The sequence below is a fragment of the Cydia pomonella genome, chromosome 11 (genome assembly GCF_033807575.1).
Source record: "Cydia pomonella isolate Wapato2018A chromosome 11, ilCydPomo1, whole genome shotgun sequence".
NCBI lineage: Eukaryota > Metazoa > Arthropoda > Insecta > Lepidoptera > Tortricidae > Cydia > Cydia pomonella.
The window spans coordinates 13,529,758-13,554,335 of NC_084713.1; the positions used below are offsets into that span (position 1 = coordinate 13,529,758).

The following is a 24,578-nucleotide window of genomic DNA, read 5'->3' on the forward strand; positions in this document are numbered from 1 at the left end:
CGAACGGATAGGTGCAATTTAATTTTTAATATCACCGGTAAAATACAGCTGTTATATGTCAAGTCTAGTGGATGCTTTTGCTTTTATTGACATGATTACCTTTGCAATCGTAGAACTTGTATGTGTTTAGATTTATTTGTTGATAAGGAACAATATTTTATTAAGAAAATTATTAAAAATGAAAGCAACATTAATTTTTGATAATGTGAACGACTTGTTGTATTCAAAATGGGACGAAGAATTCATAGAACGGATGAAATCGCTGAGCGAACAGGTACATACATTAGAACGAGTTTTTAGTTAGTACTCATTACTTAAATATTTCTTGTCTTATGATGTAAGGTATTTAAAGGTTTCACCTAATCATTTCGGCCGCACCCTTTTTTTTACCCATATATACCATAATTTTTACTTATATGAATATTGTTCGCGTGTTTTGTTCATTTCTGCCAACTATTATTTGCTACCAATAACATTATTCACGTTACCAATATTTTTCCAGTTACCAATATATTACCAGTAAGTTTCCAATGGCGTTTATAATGACTCTCCCTAACTTGGTTCTGTTCAATTTGGTGCAAAGTACCAAGTAACTTGGACTACTAGGATTTTTGGTACTATTACCATACACCATATTTCCATAGAAATTAACATTAATAATGACATTACCACACTTTGTCATTGCAAATGCCATGCAGAGTTAGCTTGGGTTGGCTCTAAGATATAATTCGTGTCATCTTTTTTTTTTGTTGTTAAAATAAAACCTATGATGATGCAGAAAAATGTCAAATAAAATAAATTAATTAATAAAAAGCCTTTATATTTCTGGGTTTGACAGAACAAATATTAATGGCAAAAAAAAAAAGTCAATGTAACATTCGTTAATGACACAATCTATACGAAATAAATGATTTTTATGAGATTTGATGATTAGTTTGTTATTAGCCGGGTCAACACAGAGCGAGCATAAGCGCGAGGCAACTTCCTCACGCACAATACGGCCAGTGTAGACGTGCCTGGGCCGAGGCGGCGCGCGCGTTTTCCTCGCCCCAATGTGCCACCTCACCGAGGCATGTTAGTTATATGTGCCTATTTTGCGTGAAACGAGGTAGCGCTACTCTAACCACCCCAGCTCCTCCACGAAGCCTAGCAAAGTTTTCAGGTTGCTAATTGCCTCTCCTAGTGTGCACGGAGTCCCTAGGTATTTGTTCCTGTATACTTCTACCTGTTTGCAGTCTAGGAGAATATGTTTTGTTGTTTCTTCTTCTTCCATGCACGCTCTGCACATGGGGCTGTCCGTTTTACCCATATTGTGTAGGTGTTTGTTAAGTGTGTTATGTCCTGTAATTAATCCTATTATTTTACGTAGTTGGTGTCGAGGTGTTTTAAGTAGTATTTTGGTGAGTTTGTGGTTCAGTTCCGGTAGAAAATCCTTAGTCTGCCTGCATGTGTCCATTTCATTCCAGTATTTATTGTGCAGTTGTCTGTGATGTAGGTCTAGCTGGTTGTGTATATAGGATATTGGTAGGGGTATGATGGGCTCGGGTCCATATGCCGGCGTTTCTGAGCCTTTCCTGGCCAGTTCGTCCGCTGCATCGTTTCCTCTTGATCCACTATGCCCCTTTATCCATTGAATTGTTACTTTGTTGCCTTCTTTGCTCACTTCCGTGAGGCTTCGATGACATTCGAGTATGAGCTCTGAATTAAATTTGTCGCTGCATAGCACTTGTACTGATTTACTGTCTGATAGTATTAGTATATTTTCGTGTTTCACCTGTCGTCTTGTTATGGCATTGCAAGCTTCTATTATTCCCACACATTCAGCTTGGAATACCGTGTTATGTTCCCCTAGGGGTTTTGAGATGTGTATGTTTAGGTCCTCCGAGAAGACACCACATCCTGTCCCTTCAAATGTTTTTGAGCCATCTGTGAATATTCTTAGGTTTGTTTGGTCTAGTCCTTCTTTTGGATCTTCTGTTAATGATATGGCGTATTCTTTCCAGAAGATCATAGTTTTTGGTGTTTTGTCGATGGGCGCCTCCAGCATGGGTAGTTTTGAGATCATATTTTCATAGATCTTCTTGTGCGATGAGCTGAGGGATGTCCATAGGTTTAGCTTTTTCAACCGAAGAGCCGTGGCAGCCGCTTCTTTTTGTATATATATATGTAATGGTAGGAGTCCTAGCATTATTTCTAGCGCCGCAGTCGGAGTAGTTCTCATACAGCCCGTCGCAGCCACACATGCTAGTCTTTGTGTTTTGTTTAGTTTGTCTATTACCGTGGTTAGCTGGGTGCGGGGCCACCATACGACCGAGCCATAGCTGATCATTGGCATTATTACCATTTTGTATAGCCACAGTATGATGTGAGGAGCAAGTCCCCATCTCTTGCCCACCATCCTCCGGCATTGCCAAAAGGCTACTGTTGCTTTGTTTAGTTTATTGTCCAGGTGTTTGTTCCAGTTCATTCTATCATCCAGGATTATGCCTAGGTATTTTACATCCTTTGAAAGTGTCAATCTTGTGCCAAAAAGGGTTGGCAGTTCGTATGTACCCAGTTTTCGTTTGTGTGTGAAGAGAATTGTGTCGGTCTTTTTTGGGTTTACCGATAGGTCATTCTCCTTGCACCATTTCTCTACTATTTTCAGTGCTGTCTGTGTGAGATCACATAGTGTGTTTATTACTAGGCCGCTGATTAGTATTACTAAGTCATCTGCGTACCCTATAGTCATAAAGTGTTTGTTGTTTAATTTTGTTATCAATTCGTTCACCACCAGGTTCCAAAGCAGTGGTGAGAGTACTCCTCCCTGGGGGCATCCTCTCATGACTAGTGCTTGATGAGTTTGGTTTTCGGATAGTCTTATTATTCTCTGTTTTAACATATTCATTATCCATTCGGTTACGAGTGGATTGGTTCTATGTCTTTGTAATGCTTGTTGAATGCTGCTAAAGTTTGTCTTGTCAAAGGCTCCTTCTATGTCGATGAAGGTGCCTAGGCATGAGTTCTTCCTTGCTAGCGCATTCTCTATGTTGCTTACTACAGCATGGAGAGCTGAGTCAGTTGATTTCCCTTGACTAGGGCCGTGTCCTTCAGTTCTCTGTCACATAGTCTTTCTAGTGTTTTTAGCATGAAGGATGTAAGGCTGATTGGTCTGAAAGACTTGGGATCCGAGTAATCGGTTTTGCCTGGCTTTGGGAGGAAAATCACTTTCACTTCCCTCCATTTATGTGGTATATATCTAAAGGCTATACAGCTGCACAGTAGATTGGATAGGTGTTTGATTAATGTATGTCCACCCCATTTTAGTAGGGCTGGGTAAATTCCGTCTGTTCCCGGCGATTTAAAGTTATCAAAACTATTTACCGCCCAGGTTGTTTTATTATATTCTGTTATACATTCGAGGCATGTCAACACCGAGGCATGTCAACACTGGCTGTATTGTGCATGAGGAAATTGCCTCGCGGGTATGCTCGCTCTGTGTGGACCCAGCTAATTCATTAAGTAAAGTGTGTTAATTTGTTATGAACCCAACTATCTGGCACACTACTGTGGGCTGAAATTCGGCTTTCATTGACATACAGTTTTGGCAACTGTCTAGGCATCGGCAATAGCAACCTCTCAGGGGCCAGCCTTTTATATAAATCCAAATATCTCAAGAACTGCAAAAGTAACTGTGTTAGTCTCACTATATATTTCTGCCACGGATGCAGATTATTAATTTCTATGGAATTTACAGTAGGAGATAGAAACCAAAGTTATCATTTATATTTATTTTTAGGGTTCCGTACCCAAAGGGTAAAACGGGACCCTATTACTAAGACCGCTGTCCGTCTGTCCGTCCGTCTGTCACCAGGCTGTATCTCATGAACCGTGATAGCTAGACAGTTGAAATTTTCACACATGATGTATTTCTGTTGCCACTATAACAACAAATACTAAAAAGTACGGAATACTCGGTGGGTGAGTCCCACTTGCCGTTGTACGGTTTTTTTGTTGAAATGAGATTTATCCAGCATTGTTATGCTAACCATATCTAATTCTTGCAATTAAATACTTTAATTTTTTAATTTATAGTTATTACTATGATTCCTACCATGTTTTTTGACTTTTACTGTAATCTTTTGTCTGTAAATAAATATTTATACATTTTAGCATAGTGACTTAGGCCTAACAGATGGCTCTAAAGTGTCACAGCTGCTGTCTCCGATCATTACATCACAGCGGGTTATGGCTGCGCAGTTTGGGAACACATACTCTTCCATGCAATGCAAAGATGACACAACAATCGTATTTGATGAGGTAACTAATACATTAGTTGTTGTTGTCCTAAGGCACCCCAGAGGTGCAAAGGGCCTTCACAAGCTCGCGGCATGCTCAACCGACCGCTCATAGTTCTAATATATTAGTACATGGACTAATGTTTTTATGAGCATGAGGAAAAGCTTCCCCAATATGTAATCTGAACTAAAAGAGAATGAACTACATTTTAATTTATTTTTACGAATAAATATTAAAGGACAGTTTTACACAGATCGATCTAGCCCCAACAAAGCTCAGTAATGCTGTGGGTACTCAGGAGGACATATACAATATATAGTTAAATATATACATATATACTTGTATACATAGAATACATCCATAATCCAGGAACAAATATTTGTGACAAATACACAAATAAATCCCTTACGAGCATTTGAACCTGGGACCTCCTACTTCGTAGGCAGGGTCACTATCGACTAGGCTGGAGACTGTTAGCGTTTGTTTTATGACTGGATTATTGCATGGAATCTTAAGAAGACACAATTGCAACATCCTTATTTGTAGTTGGTTGGGGAATAAGAATGTAGCAATATGAATTATATGAATGATCCAAGTTGTGGTCCTTTTAAATAACATCGTATGACAGGGACAGCATAACAGTATTGATATTGTTTTATTATGTTGTCCCTGTCACACAATATTATATAAAATTTTATAACAGCTAGTGTGGGGCTAATGGGAGCGATTTTCCAGTTATTTTTAGAATAATTTACTCATGTATTGTGCATAACAGGTAATGAGAATTTTGGCTAAGAACAGTTTTTTTACAGTGGTTGGACCATATTTTCATGATTATTAGTGAGCAGTCAGTGGATGATGCCCAAAGAGAAATCCTGGACCTTAAGACCTTTGTACAACACATCTGTGGCCAAAATATTAATTTGTAAGTTTCTTGACTGAGCTAATTTTTCTGTTTTTTTTTATGCATGTTCCCTGTTTTGAAAAATTTTAGGGCCCACCGCCAAAAGCTTCAAAAACACTAGTGTATCATAAAATACCTTATCAAAATTGTGCATTATTCCTCAACCTTAGACTCCAGTCTCCGGTCTACCGCAACTGGCTCTCCGTGCTAATTGACAGCCGAACTAAAGGGGACTCTATACCAGGAGCAACTGGAATCATAGGGGAGTCAGGAGCCACTGGGGCAGCGTTGAACGCGCTCAAGAGTGCTTCGAAGCAAATAAAGGGCCAGTACCATCTGATGCTTTTCGTGGGGGACAAACAGCTCGCATTATATTCAAGGTAAGTTTTTAACATCCTGACAAGGATAGCCGCAAAAAGTAACTACAGTTTGATCGTTCGACCCAGAGGGGGACACAAGGACTTATGGCGATTAGTCTTAGTTCCCTCACGATGTTTTGCTTCACCAAAAAGCGGTTCCTAATTATAAATAGGTAATTCATGCGTAAGTTTTGAAAAACTCATTGGCACATGCAGGGTTTCGAGCCCACGCCCACGACCCCCGGGTGTACAAGTCGCTCGTTTTGTCTCTTTGCTAATACGATCTTAAAATGTTCACTATTTTTCTTTTTGAAAAGTGCGCCATTTAAAAGCGGAAGTTTTGCTTTCCTTCTTCTCTGTCCTATTCTAATTGGCGCGTCCTTTTGAGCTTTTGCACACTTTTTCATACACAGAGTGTTCTCCTTGCTCCTCATAATAGGTACAAAGGAAACCACGCAGCCCACAAGACAAGTAAAGTAAAATATTCTTCGAACTAGTCGCAATTGGTTTTGATTATAACACTTTCATACTCTGGTCCAACACAACACTCACGATACCCGATGATTTTTAACTTTTTTTTTCTATAAGTAATATTTGTTGGCAGCCGTGGCACTGAAGAGCTAACACCGCCGGACCTGATCCTGATGAGCATGCAATGCATCGCCGCGCAGGAGTACTGGGAAGAGTCCGGGAATCAAGAAGATGACGAAACGATCCGGCTACCTTGTACGTGACATTTGTGTAATATAAAAAAACAGAAACGAAACACCAGCGGTGCGTTCGGCGGTGCAGCGTTGCGACGAGTGCCCAAGAAATTTGAGCAGCGGTTGCTGAAGACACTCGCATTTTTCATTTATCCTCCTAAGACCCGATGTTCTTTTAAAAGGACAAATACAAATCGAATTTTGAACTATAATAAAATTAAAAAAGGTTCCAAATTTAATATGACTGGAACTTAGGAGGTTAAATGCCTGTTGCTCGCCGCAGCTTGAGCGTCCACTTATATATAGTTTACACCATTAGCTTTTTATTAGGTACGTAGAATGGTGCGTCGGAGGTAGCTGTACAAAAAACAATTTATCTTTTGACTGTCCAAATATTTCCTTTTATACACGTCATTATTACCTAACTTCTAAGGTAGTTTTGCGCGTCTATTATTCCTTCACAACAGGGCTATAACAGTGAAAATCGAAGTTCGTCAATTGCGGGCATTTATCTGTCACACTAATTACGTCTTAGTGAGAATATAAGAGCAAGATTTCCGCAATTTGCGAATTTCGGTTTTTGCGGTAGGCCCCCAGAAGCCAGAGGCCGGTCGTGAAGTAAGCTGTCGTGTTTTATTCGTCTGTAAGTTTCTCTGGTCACCTTTCGTATTATTTAATTGTCAAAGAAATTATGGCAATAATTTGGATTCCAACTCAATCAAACTTCTGCAAGTGGCTTAAATTTATAACAAGATGTATAAACTCAAAGACATGTGATATACTGAATAAACCGGCCAAGAGCATGTCGGGCCATGCTCAGAGTAGGGTTCCGTAGTTACTCATCCGTCACAATAAGCTAAACTGGAACTTAAAGTTTAGTAGATTGTTAACCAAGGGATGAACTGTGGATGTACGTCTTTTTACTATGAAGGGGAAACTTTTTGCGATAGCTCAAAAACAGATAAATTTATCATATCCGCTATAGTTTTCATTTAATGTCTATCTTAAGCTCTACTTCCAAGATTTTTTTCGTATTTTTTGGACCTATGGTTCAAACATATTTTTATTTTTAGACATATTTTTTTTTCTTTCGGAGCCTTTATCTCCGAATATATTCACTTTATCAAAAAATGTTTGTTGAAGACTCTTATTAGTTTTGAAAGACCTTTCCAACGATATTCCACACAGTAGGGATGAAGCAAAAAAAAAAATCACCCCCACTTTACGTGTAGGGGAGGTACCCTAAAAAAATTAAATTTTTAGATATTATTGTACGACTTTTTGGCTTTATTGATTTATATATCCATGCCAAATTTCAGCTTTCTAGCACTAACGACTACGGAGCAAAGCCTCGGACAGACAGACAGACGGACATGGCGAAACTATAAGGGTTCCTAGTTGACTGTGGAACCCTCAAAAGACATTTTGAATAAATTGTGTTGCCGCACAGGGCTTTCGGAGCAGAACAGCGCAGTGGTGCAGCTGTGCGCGGGGGCGGCGCACGCGCCGTGCGCGCCGCACTCGCTGCACGTGGCGCGCGTGGCGCCGCGCCTCGTGCTGCTCGTGCTGCGGGACATGCAGATGAGGTAGGTAGCTCCCTTAGAACGCCACGCCTATCGTGTGCGGCGCGACATTGTGAACCTTGTTAGGATACACGAAGGTTAATATTGGGCTGTAACCGCGCGCCTTTCGAAACGGCGGAAAAATTGATTTTCCCTTAATAGGCCACAATATAGGTGCATTAAACTTATGCAACACTACTGAGTGTTAACCTACACCGTGTTATAATATAAGAACTCATGTTCATCAGTAAAGCAGAGACGCTTTCAGTATAAATTTTCGTATATTGACCTACCTGTTGCTATCTCTATTGCCCACGCATAATTATATTGCTGTCATGTTCGCACGGTGACATTGACAACCGGCATCATGAGCGGGACAGCAATATACTTATGCGCGTGTAATAGAGATAGCAACAGACGAGTCCATGTACGAAAATCTATATGGAAAGCGACTCTGCCTTAGAAGTTGGGTTTTGTAGATACATATTTTTAATGTGAGTACAGAACGGAAACATGGACTCGACTTAAACATGCACTCCCATACCTTATAAATAAAATGCGGTGACCGCGTTTGTCTAATACAGGTGTCTCCAAACTTTTTTACCTGAGGGCCATATTGCACCCCAGAAACTTTCGCGCGGGCCTCTATCGGTTGGGCCGGGGTGGGGGGAGGGAGTCTAGTAGTTGCTGTTAAGAACAGTTCCACTCTCAATGAATGCTGAACCCCTGGAGCCTGGGATCAGTTTGACAACCTCCCGCGGGCCGGACCGTGGGCTGTCGCGTTGGGTGTCCGCAGGCAGGATTGGAACGCCTCGCGGGCTGGATTTGGCCCGCGGGCCGGGGTTTGGAGATCCCTGGTCTAATATATACTCCATCATGTAGTTCAGGCGGTTTAAATTATCATTTCTTTAATTCATAGAGAGGTGGGGATAGCAGTAAACATGGCGTCCCAAATCCTGTCCAACTTGCGTAGACTGCTGTTACAGAGGAATTTAGAGCTGTTGCCCAGCACACTCGATGCCTTGGAAGCGGCTTTAAAAAAGGTAAATAACTTCCAACTCAAACTTCACTCTGTGATTTGGCAGAAGTATATCAAAGAGCATATAATCACTACGTGAAGTATATTGTAAATAGTTGTAAGGCATGACACGTGAATAAACGTTTTTTTTAAATTAAATTGAACATTATTATTAGTCCTTTTAATCCTGCTGCGGACTTCGAAGATCAGTTTCGTCTATTTGCCTCTCTATCACTTTTGCATATTCAAGCGACAGAGAGGCAAATAGACAAATGAATTTCCGAGTTGCACAAGCCACGCCCATTGTTGCTTAATTTTGCTAAATTTGTGGCATTACGTAAACCTTTTAATTTACAAATTCTATGGGTTAGTCCGATAATTCCGATATACCCTCCTAAGGTTCACGGTCCTACCTATAGGACTATATCATTTTCAATAGGAACAGAACAGAAATGCGTGTTAACTTTTCTAACAAAACAAAATCAACTCTATTTTTACACTGTAGATTCAAATTTCACTGACAATTTTTTGATTTTTTTCGTGTACAGTCAAGGTTAAAAATATAAAGCAAAGTGAATACGAATTTTAGTTTGAAGTGTATAATGTCGTTCAGATTTTTTTACGTCGACTTGACTGTGCTTATCCGATTATTATTTTCAGACAACCGACGCCCTTCGTAAAAACAAATCGAACGCAAATCTTTGCGCGCGTCTATCAAGCCGGATGCTGGAACTGCGCAAGTCTTGCACGACCACCACTCCCCTCACACCGGAGACCACGGCCACGGCGATGCACACCGCACTAGAAACTGTCATAGGTAAATCTGACTTCTGTTATATGGGTTCCATAATAGCCAATGGGAGCCAGAATAGCTAAAACAAATCGAACGAAGTCTCTATGGAGCGGATGCTGGAACTGCGCAAGTCTTGCACGACCACCACACCCCTCACACCGGAGGCCACGGTCACGACGATACACACTGCACAAGAAACTGTCATAGGTAAAATTGACTTCAGTTTTATGGGTTCCATAGCCAGAATAGCTAAAACAAATCGAACGAAGTCTCTATGGAGGTATATGTTGGAACTGCGCAAGTCTTGCACGATCACCACACCCCTCACACCGGAGGCCACGGTCACGACGATACACACTGCACAAGAAACTGTCATAGGTAAAATTGACTTCAGTTTTATGGGTTCCATAGCCAGAATAGCTAAAACAAATCGAACGAAGTCTCTATGGAGCGGATGCTGGAACTGCACAAGTCTTGCACGAGCACCACTCCCCTCACACCGGAGACCACGGCCACGGCGATGCACACCGCACTAGAAACGATCATAGGTAAATCTGACTTCTGTTATATGGGTTCCACAGCCAGAATAGCTAAAACAAATCGAACGAAGTCCCTATCGATCGAATGCTGGAACTGCGCAAGTCTTGCACGACCACCACACCCCTCGTACCGGAGGCCACGATCACGACGATACACACTGCACTAGAAACTGTCATAGGTAAAATTGACTTCAGTTTTATGGGTTCCATAGCCAGAATAGCTAAAACAAATCGAATTCAAGACTATCGAGCGGATGCTGGAACCATAGAGGAACAATTTGACAGAGGCCGCGCCACTGACGACCAGCTGTGACACTGCAATGGCGGACGATTTCAATGTGTGTCACGAATTTCATACCTAGGTGGATTGAGTACATTTACATATACATTTTCTCTAGTTTAGTACGAACACCTTTCTAGCTCGGTGATAAGGTTCAATTTAGTATAGCAAAAAAATTAGAGCACCTTCTACTTTAGTTACAACTTCATGGATTAATATCGTATTTTACGAAAGATAACGTGATAATTGATTAACTTTATCTGTGAAAATGTATCCTGCTCTTTTTTTTTATTTCGATCGGTATATTTTTTGCAACATTCGACCACGGATGCTTGCGTTGCGTATTTAATTTTTTTCTTCGAACAATTAATGCACTGACGTTTCAATTCAACTGACGGCAAATTGGTGGATGAGGCCATAGAGATAACTGTCAATGACTGTGTGTCACGAGTAAATACTATGAAATTGGTGGATGATGGAATCCTAGTTGTGTTTTAGCGAAACTACGTCCTTTAGTATTCTAGGTCCATGGCTGGAACTGCGCAAGTCTTGCACGACCACCTTGCAAGACCACGGCCACGGCAATGCACACCGCATTGGAAACAGTCTTAGCTCCTGATGACTTATATTTTACCCTGTCCATTTGTAGTAAATAAAATACCATACATACATATGCTTGGGCGTATCTTTTAAGTGTTTATGTTTTTTGTGCAATAAAGTTTTAATTAAGAAATAGTTCTTATGACCTATGCTTAATTATCTTGTCCTACAGAGCTGCTAAAACCGGATATACCCAGCTTGAACCTGGCGGCTCCGCTCAAAGAGGTGAAGACAGCAATGGCGCCGTACGTCGACTTCCTCAAGATCAAAGCTCAGCGATACTTCAGCATGGGATCATATCCTTTTCAATTTGTGCATGTCACATGAACAAGGCATTTGAATTTATAGGACGAACCACTTTAACCCTTTGACCACCAAAAACGTCAACTGACGCGCGCGGCTGCAGTCCAATACCAACCTTCGTGCATTCCGATAAGGCTCACGATGAAGCGCCGCACACGATAGGCGTGGCGTTCTAAGGGTTTAGTTGCTGGAGTCTGTTACACGTGTTACTGAGCTCAAAGAAAATCTTTCTCTTTTTTCCAATAAAGACGTAATTAGAGTTTCAGAGACTCGAAATTTTAATAACTTAGATTTTTGCAGGTATAGCCCTAGACCTGCCCCTTTGAAATATTATGAACGGATATTTTATAAAGGCTTGTTGTGTTAGAAAACAAGGCATGTGTATTATTGTATATCACTCCATTTCACTTGGAATGTTGTGTCAGTGTGTTGTAGGGTGCAACTACCCTGTATGAAGACGTCAAAATTCATAATTTTGCTTGATTCATATTTTTCTTATTCCTACAGCATGACGTAGGTACTAAATAAGGGTTGCTTATCAGAGCTGCAACCCCATCCATTTTTGATGCGTGGTTTTATAGTAGTTTATGTGACTGCTACATAATAAAAGGCATCAAAATACACGAGTGTGGGTTTAAGAAACGAACGAAGTGAGTTTCTTAAAAAGATCACACGAGTGTTTTAATGCCTAATTATGTACAGTTACATACACTATTTTATCTACACACATATTATAAACTTTCTATGATATATTCACTAACCCAAATTACAGCCAACGTTGAGCATCTTTGCTCTCTTGGCGGAACTCGCGGATATGTGGTGGCGTCACCGAAATATTTTTATCGCTTATTTTACACGCACCTATTGAAATTGTTACTTTAAAAACAACAAAACATATTCATTTCATACTTAAAACTAATTAAAAGATAACTGTACGCCAAATGGCGGTAAATGAAAACTTTTTTTGCACGCATGTCACGCATTCGTAGTTTTTTTTAATTCACAGACAAACTAGAGTTGGGGGCCTATTTCCGTATCATTCGATAGGGAGCGTGCATGATCTGTAGGAGGCAGCACAGGAGACGTCAGATTTTTGGCGCGAGGCGTAAATGTGATGTTTACTGTTACGAGGTAGCCCACAAGATGGCATCAAAATATACGAGTGTGGGTTTAAGAAACGAACGAAGTGAGTTTCTTAAAAAGATCACACGAGTGTTTTAAGCAATTACAACATCATCACAGATAAGAAATTTGTTGTAACAAAACAGTTTATTGTAATGTTGGCCATTATTTACGGATTTTGGAGGCATCATAGAGATTTATGATATGTGTGTAGATAAAAGTTATTATGTTTAAGCGTACAGCATGATTTTTTATTTTGCAACTAGAAATTGTTTCGTGACCCATAGCCGATCTTAAACCTAGAGTTGGATTGAATCCAAAATTACACTTAATGCCGTAGAATACACGCATAAAAACACACTTACTTGCTAGTGCCACTAGTGTACCAATCCCAAACATCAGCTTGAATTTAGTAAGAATTACGCTACTAGTAATATTTTATTTTAGTAATTTATTCGAAGGTTACTAGGTTCTATAAAAATATCCAAATAGTTGACGTACCAAAAATATAATAGTACTTATTTAAACTAAGTTTTTTTCATCCTAAACTCTTTATAAAAAAAACTACAAAACCGGCAACATTAATGCGATTGACGCTTAATTTGGAACGGTGTTGCCATTTTCGACTAGTAAATTAGTAATTTTACAAATTTAATACCTCACTTAGGTAGAAAATAGAGATTCTACTTTATATAATGACTTACCATTTGTATAACCCATTAAAAAAAAAAAAAAGTTTTACTTTTGAATGTCACGAGACAATTTATGTTTAGCTGTGTGTTGGAATCAATATTTTCGCTTAATGTGTAATGTGGGTGCACGGGCGGTAGTGACGCGAGTTCCCTAACGCTGCACAAGTATGTGGAGGAGTTCCCCGGGCTCATACACTTCGTGTACGTGGACCGCACCGCGGGCCGCTTCCTCGCGCCCGACATGGCGGACTGTGCGGACATGCTGGCGCCGCACACCGTGAGTGTAACTAATGTATAATGTGACAGGCGGTATAGTAGTCACAGTTCCCTGATGCTGCATCGTGTGTGGAGGAGTTTCCCGGGCTCATACACTTCGTGTACGTGGACCGCACCGCGGGCCGCTTCCTCGCGCCCGACATGGCGGACTGTGCGGACATGCTGGCGCCGCACACCGTGAGTGTAACTAATGTATAATGTGACAGGCGGTATAGTAGTCACAGTTCCCTGATGCTGCATCGTGTGTGGAGGAGTTTCCCGGGCTCATACACTTCGTGTACGTGGACCGCACCGCGGGCCGCTTCCTCGCGCCCGACATGGCGGACTGTGCGGACATGCTGGCGCCGCACACCGTGAGTGTAACTAATGTATAATGTGACAGGCGGTATAGTAGTCACAGTTCCCTGATGCTGCATCGTGTGTGGAGGAGTTTCCCGGGCTCATACACTTCGTGTACGTGGACCGCACTGCGGGCCGGTTCCTCGCGCCCGACATGGCGGACTGTGCGGACATGCTGGCGCCGCACACCGTGAGTGTAACTAATGTATAATGTGACAGGCGGTATAGTAGTCACAGTTCCCTGATGCTGCATCGTGTGTGGAGGAGTTTCCCGGGCTCATACACTTCGTGTACGTGGACCGCACCGCGGGCCGCTTCCTCGCGCCCGACATGGCGGACTGTGCGGACATGCGTGCGCCGCACACCGTGAGTGTAAACTAATGTATAATGTGACAGGCGGTATAGTAGTCACAGTTCCCTGATGCTGCATCGTGTGTGGAGGAGTTTCCCGGGCTCATGAGGTTTACTGAAATTCCTTGCGCGCGTTTCGCTTTTCTAGAAGATAACGATTAAATTAAGTATGTTCCTATGTACATCACTTTTCCTAATCGCACTATAAGGTTACGTTACGGCACACTGTAGCGGGTCGTGAGCTCGATACGCCGCGTTTGTGTTCAACTTACGCCGCTTGTGTGTGCATACACCTCTGCAATGTAACGTTCCGTATAAGATGAGCGCTTCTCGTTAATATAATACGCCTGCCAGACAGGCAGAGAGGAATCGCTTCCCCGTCAACGACTGTAGAATTTATTTCCCATTGTATGTCGTATTCAGTCTGTGGCGTGATGTCTGCAGGTGCACAGCATAGTATCGCGCTGCGCCGCGCTCACCCGCGAGGGCTACAGCGCGGCGACGTGGCGGCGCGGCGCGCTGCACGCGTGCGCGGTGCTGTGGTGGGAGCGGCGCGGCGCGCCCGCCCGCCCCGCGCGCGCGCCGCACCCCGCCGCCGTGCGCGCGCTGCCGCCGCCCGGAGACATCCTCAACTCCTTCTACAGGTAGGGTACCACCTGCGCGGTGCTGTGGTGGGAGCGGCGCGGCGCGCCCGCCCGCCCCGCGCGCGCGCCGCACCCCGCCGCCGTGCGCGCGCTGCCGCCGCCCGGAGACATCCTCAACTCCTTCTACAGGTAGGGTACCACCTGCGCGGTGCTGTGGTGGGAGCGGCGCGGCGCGCCCGCCCGCCCCGCGCGCGCGCCGCACCCCGCCGCCGTGCGCGCGCTGCCGCCGCCCGGAGACATCCTCAACTCCTTCTACAGGTAGGGTACCACCTGCGCGGTGCTGTGGTGGGAGCGGCGCGGCGCGCCCGCCCGCCCCGCGCGCGCGCCGCACCCCGCCGCCGTGCGCGCGCTGCCGCCGCCCGGAGACATCCTCAACTCCTTCTACAGGTAGGGTACCACCTGCGCGGTGCTGTGGTGGGAGCGGCGCGGCGCGCCCGCCCGCCCCGCGCGCGCGCCGCACCCCGCCGCCGTGCGCGCGCTGCCGCCGCCCGGAGACATCCTCAACTCCTTCTACAGGTAGGGTACCACCTGCGCGGTGCTGTGGTGGGAGCGGCGCGGCGCGCCCGCCCGCCCCGCGCGCGCGCCGCACCCCGCCGCCGTGCGCGCGCTGCCGCCGCCCGGAGACATCCTCAACTCCTTCTACAGGTAGGGTACCACCTGCGCGGTGCTGTGGTGGGAGCGGCGCGGCGCGCCCGCCCGCCCCGCGCGCGCGCCGCACCCCGCCGCCGTGCGCGCGCTGCCGCCGCCCGGAGACATCCTCAACTCCTTCTACAGGTAGGGTACCACCTGCGCGGTGCTGTGGTGGGAGCGGCGCGGCGCGCCCGCCCGCCCCGCGCGCGCGCCGCACCCCGCCGCCGTGCGCGCGCTGCCGCCGCCCGGAGACATCCTCAACTCCTTCTACAGGTAGGGTACCACCTGCGCGGTGCTGTGGTGGGAGCGGCGCGGCGCGCCCGCCCGCCCCGCGCGCGCGCCGCACCCCGCCGCCGTGCGCGCGCTGCCGCCGCCCGGAGACATCCTCAACTCCTTCTACAGGTAGGGTACCACCTGCGCGGTGCTGTGGTGGGAGCGGCGCGGCGCGCCCGCCCGCCCCGCGCGCGCGCCGCACCCCGCCGCCGTGCGCGCGCTGCCGCCGCCCGGAGACATCCTCAACTCCTTCTACAGGTAGGGTACCACCTGCGCGGTGCTGTGGTGGGAGCGGCGCGGCGCGCCCGCCCGCCCCGCGCGCGCGCCGCACCCCGCCGCCGTGCGCGCGCTGCCGCCGCCCGGAGACATCCTCAACTCCTTCTACAGGTAGGGTACCACCTGCGCGGTGCTGTGGTGGGAGCGGCGCGGCGCGCCCGCCCGCCCCGCGCGCGCGCCGCACCCCGCCGCCGTGCGCGCGCTGCCGCCGCCCGGAGACATCCTCAACTCCTTCTACAGGTAGGGTACCACCTGCGCGGTGCTGTGGTGGGAGCGGCGCGGCGCGCCCGCCCGCCCCGCGCGCGCGCCGCACCCCGCCGCCGTGCGCGCGCTGCCGCCGCCCGGAGACATCCTCAACTCCTTCTACAGGTAGGGTACCACCTGCGCGGTGCTGTGGTGGGAGCGGCGCGGCGCGCCCGCCCGCCCCGCGCGCGCGCCGCACCCCGCCGCCGTGCGCGCGCTGCCGCCGCCCGGAGACATCCTCAACTCCTTCTACAGGTAGGGTACCACCTGCGCGGTGCTGTGGTGGGAGCGGCGCGGCGCGCCCGCCCGCCCCGCGCGCGCGCCGCACCCCGCCGCCGTGCGCGCGCTGCCGCCGCCCGGAGACATCCTCAACTCCTTCTACAGGTAGGGTACCACCTGCGCGGTGCTGTGGTGGGAGCGGCGCGGCGCGCCCGCCCGCCCCGCGCGCGCGCCGCACCCCGCCGCCGTGCGCGCGCTGCCGCCGCCCGGAGACATCCTCAACTCCTTCTACAGGTAGGGTACCACCTGCGCGGTGCTGTGGTGGGAGCGGCGCGGCGCGTCCGCCCGCCCCGCGCGCGCGCCGCACCCCGCCGCCGTGCGCGCGCTGCCGCCGCCCGGAGACATCCTCAACTCCTTCTACAGGTAGGGTACCACCTGCGCGGTGCTGTGGTGGGAGCGGCGCGGCGCGCCCGCCCGCCCCGCGCGCGCGCCGCACCCCGCCGCCGTGCGCGCGCTGCCGCCGCCCGGAGACATCCTCAACTCCTTCTACAGGTAGGGTACCACCTGCGCGGTGCTGTGGTGGGAGCGGCGCGGCGCGCCCGCCCGCCCCGCGCGCGCGCCGCACCCCGCCGCCGTGCGCGCGCTGCCGCCGCCCGGAGACATCCTCAACTCCTTCTACAGGTAGGGTACCACCTGCGCGGTGCTGTGGTGGGAGCGGCGCGGCGCGCCCGCCCGCCCCGCGCGCGCGCCGCACCCCGCCGCCGTGCGCGCGCTGCCGCCGCCCGGAGACATCCTCAACTCCTTCTACAGGTAGGGTACCACCTGCGCGGTGCTGTGGTGGGAGCGGCGCGGCGCGCCCGCCCGCCCCGCGCGCGCGCCGCACCCCGCCGCCGTGCGCGCGCTGCCGCCGCCCGGAGACATCCTCAACTCCTTCTACAGGTAGGGTACCACCTGCGCGGTGCTGTGGTGGGAGCGGCGCGGCGCGCCCGCCCGCCCCGCGCGCGCGCCGCACCCCGCCGCCGTGCGCGCGCTGCCGCCGCCCGGAGACATCCTCAACTCCTTCTACAGGTAGGGTACCACCTGCGCGGTGCTGTGGTGGGAGCGGCGCGGCGCGCCCGCCCGCCCCGCGCGCGCGCCGCACCCCGCCGCCGTGCGCGCGCTGCCGCCGCCCGGAGACATCCTCAACTCCTTCTACAGGTAGGCTTCTGTGCTCTTAAACGCATACCTGCAGCGCATGACCTTCATATTCGAGTCGCTCAAATGTGCGAGGGCGATAGAGAGCCCGATAACGATTTTGGATATTTTGATGTTGGCGGGAGGTCCTCAGGGTTGTCACGACGCTCTTAACTTGGTTCGTGAATCACGCGCGGGCGCCGCCGACAAATGTGAACCGCGAACCGATGATAACCGTATCGAGGGACAAAAACCGACAGAAATCGGGAAAAAAATGATACAGTGAAATATGTGCGGGATCAGATCCACGTCCACGGGTTTGATTATTAAAATGGAAGAAATCTGATTTCATAATTTTAGGACTTCACCTAAAATGAGCGCTGCAACTTGCCGTGGCATTACGCCGAGTCACTTTTATACCCTCTTTTATTAACTAGTAGTTCGCCCTGAACAGAGAACTCGCGGTTCGCCAAAAACTATTTTACTGGCTCAAATATCAAAAATACGTACAGCAACATATCGTCTTTGACTTTTGAAGCAGTAATGCAATACGCAGTATTGTCGCATTACAGCAGGAAACGTCAAATTTCATTTAAATTTCTCGATAAATTGACATTGACTGCAAGCAGTATTGCATTGCCACAATACTGTAATACATGGAAATCGTACCAAAAAAGAGGTGTTGCCTTACATCAAATGAGGTAGTTCTGTTTTTTATATATGTTATTTTGAGATTTTTATATATGAAATAGTAATGACAAATCCAAGTTTTCGACCTCGAAAGCCCTTCGGATCATTATGTGTATAATATACAGTACAGTGAGGGAACTTGTTATAACTCGCATCTCTTATATATCTTTGATGGACCACGCTTGTCCTCTGAATCCACAGCACTTCTTTTGCACCCAGCGTATGTGGTAGCATTTCTTCGTCAACCTGATCAGGCAGCTCGAAATCGTCATCTGATGGTGGATCATCAATAAATTGTTTTTCAATGTCGGCACACACCTCCGGTCTGGTATATTCTCGCAGGATTGACCATTGCTGTAGTTGCAAACAGCTGAGCATTTGAGTCCTGCTTCCCTGCAGCCACAACTGCTGGTACAACCTTTTTTGCAGTTACAGTTAGTTAAAAATTTTGCAAACCCTTGAGAAGCCGTAGAAACTATTTGGCTCACTAAGACTATTAAGATTATTTTGTCAATTAATTGCAAATTTCTACTTCTTGAAAGTGTGCATAGTAACTTTTGCCGTAACCCTGGTTCTCGGTGGATTTTTTTTTCAAAAACTGAAAAAGTCCTAAAATTGAATGGATTTTCATGTACTTTACAATGATCCCAAGGGCTTTCGAGGTAGAAAACTTGGATTTATTATTACCATTTCATCACTACCAAAATGTATAAAAAAAAACAGAACTAATAAACTTAAAAACATCGAAATCTCGGGACGTGGCCCTAGCCAGCCGTTCTATGTTCTATGTTGAATGTAAGAATTTCGCTTCGCTTAGCTCGCTCATTCGATTAACTGGTGTCACGTAAATAAATATGTTGTATTTTATTATTTCTTTTAAATCATATTAGTTTTTTTTTCGAGGGAAAGAAATATAAAAATAAGTGCCATTTAAAAAAATCTGTTTGCGTTAAAATTTGATTTGTATTGAGGGTCCAAGAAAAGATTTTTTTGCGAAACGATGACCACATTGAAAAAATTGGACGCCATTTTGAATTTTGTGCTTAAAATAAAACTAAAATTATTATTCGTTCCAGGCAACTTGTGGAGCTCGCCTTCCCAAACGATTCCCAAGGAGTAACCATCAAAGAACTGATATGTGTGCACCTAGGGCTGCTGCCCGCGACCACGGCAGTGCAGCAGGCGCGCCGGCTGGCGCACACCGTGCACGAACTGTTCACTGACAACCCTGCGACTGCTACAGACTTACTTTAAAGAAGGCCGGTAAAAACTAGACGTAAATGGCGCTCTTGACGTTTCTATGTACAGTAGAACCCCCCGTAACACGATCACATAACACGTCAAAAATCCTCAAAACAGCCTCGCGTAATTAATGGACGCCCCCCCCCCCCCCAACTTGTTTTCACAAAATGTATAACGGTAATCTTTCCCGCTGATGGAACTCTTTTGACGGGATACATTTGATTTTAAAATCTTGTAATGCGGTCAAAGCCAATGTAGATGGCGCCGCGCTCTATAATCTCAATCTCTCTGTAATATTATTATTTTTATTGTATCTCTGGCCATAGTACAATTTTTGTATGGTATTCGACAATGCCATAGACAATCAAATTGGCAGTTGCCCCATTGTTAGATCAAAACCCATAAATGGGTATGTAGGCGTTGATTTGTTCATAAGGTTTGAACGGTATCAAAAAGAGATTAAGTTCAAAATAAGGTACAAAATATATTCTCCTTGCCCAATTAAGATACATTAGATAAATGGGCGCATTCATAGATTTCTAAATTTTTGGTCTCATTGCGTTGAAATCTGAGGGTCTTTTTAGTTGCCATTTTACTTGGGTAACCCAGCCTGTTAACGCTTGACTGAAGCTGAGACAAGTCATAGGGCTTTCACCAGCGAGTGCGAGTTCCCGAGCTTCAATAAGAAAAGTAGATTCACCGTGTCAAATGCGTCTTTTACCATCCTGAGGAGCCATTGTGATAATCAGGAATGTATAATTTCCATAATAAAACATTGAGGCTAAACGTGCCAAAGTTTATTACAGTACTGTCTCCAATTTTAAACTCTGTTTGGAATATTTTTTCCCGAATATATTTCTATAGTAACTGTACTTATGTTACTATAAGTATTGTGACTGCTTGTAGGTATTACATAGGTAACCTAATATATTAATTATGGTATTGAATGTATATTTTCATGTTTCTGTTGTGTAGTTTTTCTTATGCAAATGTTATTTTGATGACCGTAGTAAATAAGAATTTGTTAATTTATACAATTAAGTACCTGTATAGCGTATAGCGAGAGAAACACATTTATACAGAGTGATTTCGTTCTTTGACCATACTTTGAAGGGTGAATAAGTAGGTCATACCGAACAACTTACAGTAATCCAGGATTACTGGGCCAGTCCCGAAAACGCATAAAAATGGAACTTCTGTCTCATACATTTCAGTGAATAATATGCCAATGTTTTATATCGAACATCAAGATTATTTTTCCTCAATTTCGGGTTGGCCCCATAGTAAGGTTGTTCAGTATAACCTAAATATCCCCCCTCAGAGTGTGGTTAGGTATAACTAAATCACCCTGTATGAGGTTTGGTCTTACGGTCGATATTAGCTTTGTGTAACATTCCTGTGCCATTCCTTGCCAATGTTTTTTTAGTTTTTATACTTTATTTAAAACTATAATTAAATAAACCAAATTCGTATTAATTTCTTGTTTCATTATAATTGAGCGAAGAGAAAATTAACAATAGTTGAAATAAAACATAAGTTTAGAGTTTTATAAACAAATAATTACAAAAATATCTTGTACATGTTTACCTATATGTCGAGAATTAAATACTAGTGGTATAATAGCTAATGGTAATCAAATTAAGTAAACAAACTTAAACTGAAATATGAATAATCTTGTATTCTTAATAGGTATATGAATAGCATTGTGATATATTGAAAATACGTTCTCAACACGTGGTATCAGTATGGTATAGGCTAAACTGACAGGTCCACAATCATAAAATAAGTTTCCCTTAGTAAATTGCTTTTTAAGATCACAAAGTCCCCAATATATTTAAGTAAACATGTCAAAGCGGACCCCAGGCTCCCTTGAGCCGTGGCAATATGCCGGGACAACGCTAGGAAAAAAAATTAATAATAGACGTAAGTTAAATAAGAATTTGCAAATCGTGGTGATGGATGAGTGATGATATTTTGCAAACTGGCCTGACTGAATATACTTCAAAGAAGAAAGTCTTATAATTACTTAGTGAGTATGAGTTTGCGAGCGCATTAAATGTTAAAGCAGATATATTTTAACGGCCATAACAGCAATAATTAAGATATGTACACGAAATATATAAAAACGATCATTAGATTCATTAAGTAACAACTTTCAACATCAATGTAACATACAAAATAATGGGATTTGTATTTACGAACAGAATTAACGAATCTTGAAACAATGGAACAAGTAATATTTCAAATAACTAAGAGAACTTAATGAAGATAGTTCATTTACACTGGTGTTTGGTGTCCCAACAACTGACATTAAGAGATAATTGATAATTTGAGTGTTATATTTCTACATTTTCTCACAGGTATCTTCAATTAACAGAACCTGCTGCAGAAAATGCTTAAGCATCAATGAAATTTAAAAAATTTGGTGCCTTCTAAAGTATGGATGCAAAGCACAAAGAATTTTGTTTGTTAAATAAATTTTTAACAAGCAGAAATATCTGCGAATGATGCTAATAAATTTAAATGCCTATGGATGAGGTCTTGGTAGCTCAGATGGCAGAGCGCTGGAGTATCGATCCAGTGGCCGTGAGGTCCAGTCTCACCCAAGATAGTAATTTTTCCACTTTTAAATTTATTCTAAGCTTAATTTTGTTTGTTGACCCATTATTTCCTAAATCTTTTTCACTCGCGATACGTGCATCATTATATTGCTGTCCGGTTGATGATGCCGGTGGGCAATGCCATTGCGAGCAGGACAGCAATGTAATTGTGGGCATGCAATAGAGATTGCATGAAATTTATTGTCTCTATGACTCTATGACCAACCAAACGCAGGGAAAGCTACCTACAGTCCATCGCAATGCACCAAGCAAGGGGTAAAGGAAAGAAACAGGGTTCCAACAGTTCTTCAGACCATGTGAGCAGAATGTATAAATAAAAAATGTAACAAACTGAATGTCAGTTTTTGGTCCACCTATGATAGTGTTTGATTAGAGTAGGGAAACTTAACACTATCGAATAAGTTAAGGCACTGGTCAGTACTCTGGGGAACTGTCACCTAAATGTTTCACATCATCATTGATGATGATCGTCTGCTTGTTGTTTACTCTGTTGTCATCCACATCAAAACTTATGAGGTCGTCAATGTGGTTGTTTGGTTTCTGAAAGCAAAATACATTATTAAACTAAAATTTTAACAATTATTGATTTGGATTGATGGATAGAACCAAAGAAAGGAAAAAAATGGTTGCTAGGCAATTATTATTTAGCAAGACTTAGCCTTTAAACTAATGGGGATTAAATTTCCTTATAATTTCCTACAAAATAACAAATGATTTAACCTCCTGAGACCCAGACACAGTTATTTTGTTGTTGAATTTGGAACTTTTTGTTGATAAATGAAAGTTCAGAATAAATAGTGGAATATGTACAAAAATTAAATAAAATTCAAGGTTAACAAAGGCATTTTAAATAAAAAATGGACTTGGCTCTAGCAAGTAAATATTTGAATCATACTTACACTGGTCGATGGTTGTGTACTTGTCTTCACAGCAGCTGCGTAATTTAACTTGGGCTGTTTCACTGAACTTGATATTAGTAAAGGGCTGGTACTTCTTTCAGCCTCATTCCTAGATGGAGGTGGGTTGTCACGCTCAATAAGGTTGTTACTATGGAGCAGAATATTTGGGACACTCAAAATGTCCACTCGTGAAGGTGTAGCCAGTGCTTGCACACATGCTTCAGCCATCTCCACTTCTCTGTTCATGAACTTCTCCTCTAAACTTTTATTATAGCTCGCTTGCAGGTCTTCACATTGCTTGTCAGACAGAATAGCATTCATTTGTTTGATTTCAGCTTCTAGCTCTCTGATTGTGCTTTCATTCTTAGCTGCTATTCGAGCTTCCTTAAGAAGCCGGACATCGACTGCCTCCTGTATCCTCAGAATTGCTTCTGTTGTGTTATTACTCTGCACATTGCTGTCCTTTACAATTTTATTGAAAATGCTATGCGGTGACAACCTGTGGGGCTTCTTGTAGCCCGTCAACTTCTCCCCCAGATTTGCTGTCACATCCTCAATGTATTCATAAATGTCAAAGCAATTGATTTTACCAAATCTGTAGGTAAATGTGTGTGTAGATGCGGAAGATGAAGTTTTGCTCGATAATATGCAGGTAGCAAAGTTTTTTCTTCCATGGTGCTTTTCAAAATACTTTTGCAGTCCTTTGGATATTAGTCTATCTCTAAACGTAGGTTTTACCGAACTATTTTTTCGGTATTTGTACCAACCAACAATCTCATTTGCGGTATTTGAAAGTAAATTTGATAGTACATCCTCCTTTATTCTACCGGTTGGTAGGTAAAACAAGGACACCGAGGGTAAAGGCAGGACAGTTCTTATGACTATTTGAGTGTCCAACCGGGCGTTATCGCTTTGTGAGTCAGATATGTGATTAGTTATTTCAGAAGTCACGTCCCCAATCAGAAATCCCTCCTGCAAACAAAATATGCACAAGGTAAAAAAAAATTCTAAATGAAACGTATAATTTGACTTTAGTATACTTTCAAAAAGCTGTAATTAAAGTTACCTGGCAATTTACTGAATTTACACATTCGTATAATAAAAAGGATAATGCAGTGCCGCTCAGTGACACTTTTTCAGTATATGCCATGTTGAGCAATAACTCATTAATTATATGGCAATTTAGCAGGTACACTTCTATGCAACTGATGTTGAAGAAATGAGTTATTTATGTATTTGTTGATTTATTTTTCTACTTTATTAAAAATGACGCGAAAAGTGAAATATCACAAAATGTGACGTTTCTGGTTGACAATTAGACATTTCACTTTTTTAAACATTGCACCACAGACTGTACAGCCCGAAAAATGTTAAGGTTGCTACAAACGTTACGACAAGAGACATTACCATGCAGTTTGAGATAATTACCGGCTAATGGCTTCTATAAATGTCACTGATAATCGCATGCGATTTGATCGATTGAATTCGTTGCTTCTACTTAACATTTTCGTTGACTGTCAGAGTTTGACAGAAGTTGGTCCGCCATAC

The 24,578-nt window shown here is 44.6% G+C and overlaps 2 protein-coding genes across 2 annotated transcripts; one reads left to right on the forward strand and one right to left on the reverse strand.

Annotated features, from left to right (window-relative positions):
• The first annotated feature begins 123 nt into the window (after positions 1–123).
• LOC133522908 (BLOC-3 complex member HPS1) lies at positions 124–20,986 on the forward strand. Its single transcript, XM_061858385.1, has 12 exons — positions 124–274; positions 4,153–4,299; positions 5,091–5,203; positions 5,353–5,562; positions 6,146–6,267; positions 7,696–7,831; positions 8,727–8,850; positions 9,486–9,642; positions 11,210–11,332; positions 13,283–13,431; positions 14,565–14,764; positions 19,345–20,986. The coding sequence occupies exons 1-12, from the start codon at positions 179–181 to the stop codon at positions 19,520–19,522; spliced, it is 1,755 nt and encodes a 584-aa protein (XP_061714369.1). The 5' UTR covers positions 124–178; the 3' UTR covers positions 19,523–20,986.
• On the reverse strand, positions 20,977–24,358 carry LOC133522899 (BRCA1-A complex subunit Abraxas 1-like). The gene is made up of 3 exons (XM_061858375.1): positions 24,097–24,358; positions 23,031–24,002; positions 20,977–22,671 (listed from the first exon to the last, which is right to left on the reverse strand). The coding sequence occupies exons 1-3, from the start codon at positions 24,178–24,180 to the stop codon at positions 22,546–22,548; spliced, it is 1,182 nt and encodes a 393-aa protein (XP_061714359.1). The 5' UTR covers positions 24,181–24,358; the 3' UTR covers positions 20,977–22,545.
• Between the last annotated feature and the right edge of the window lie 220 nt (positions 24,359–24,578).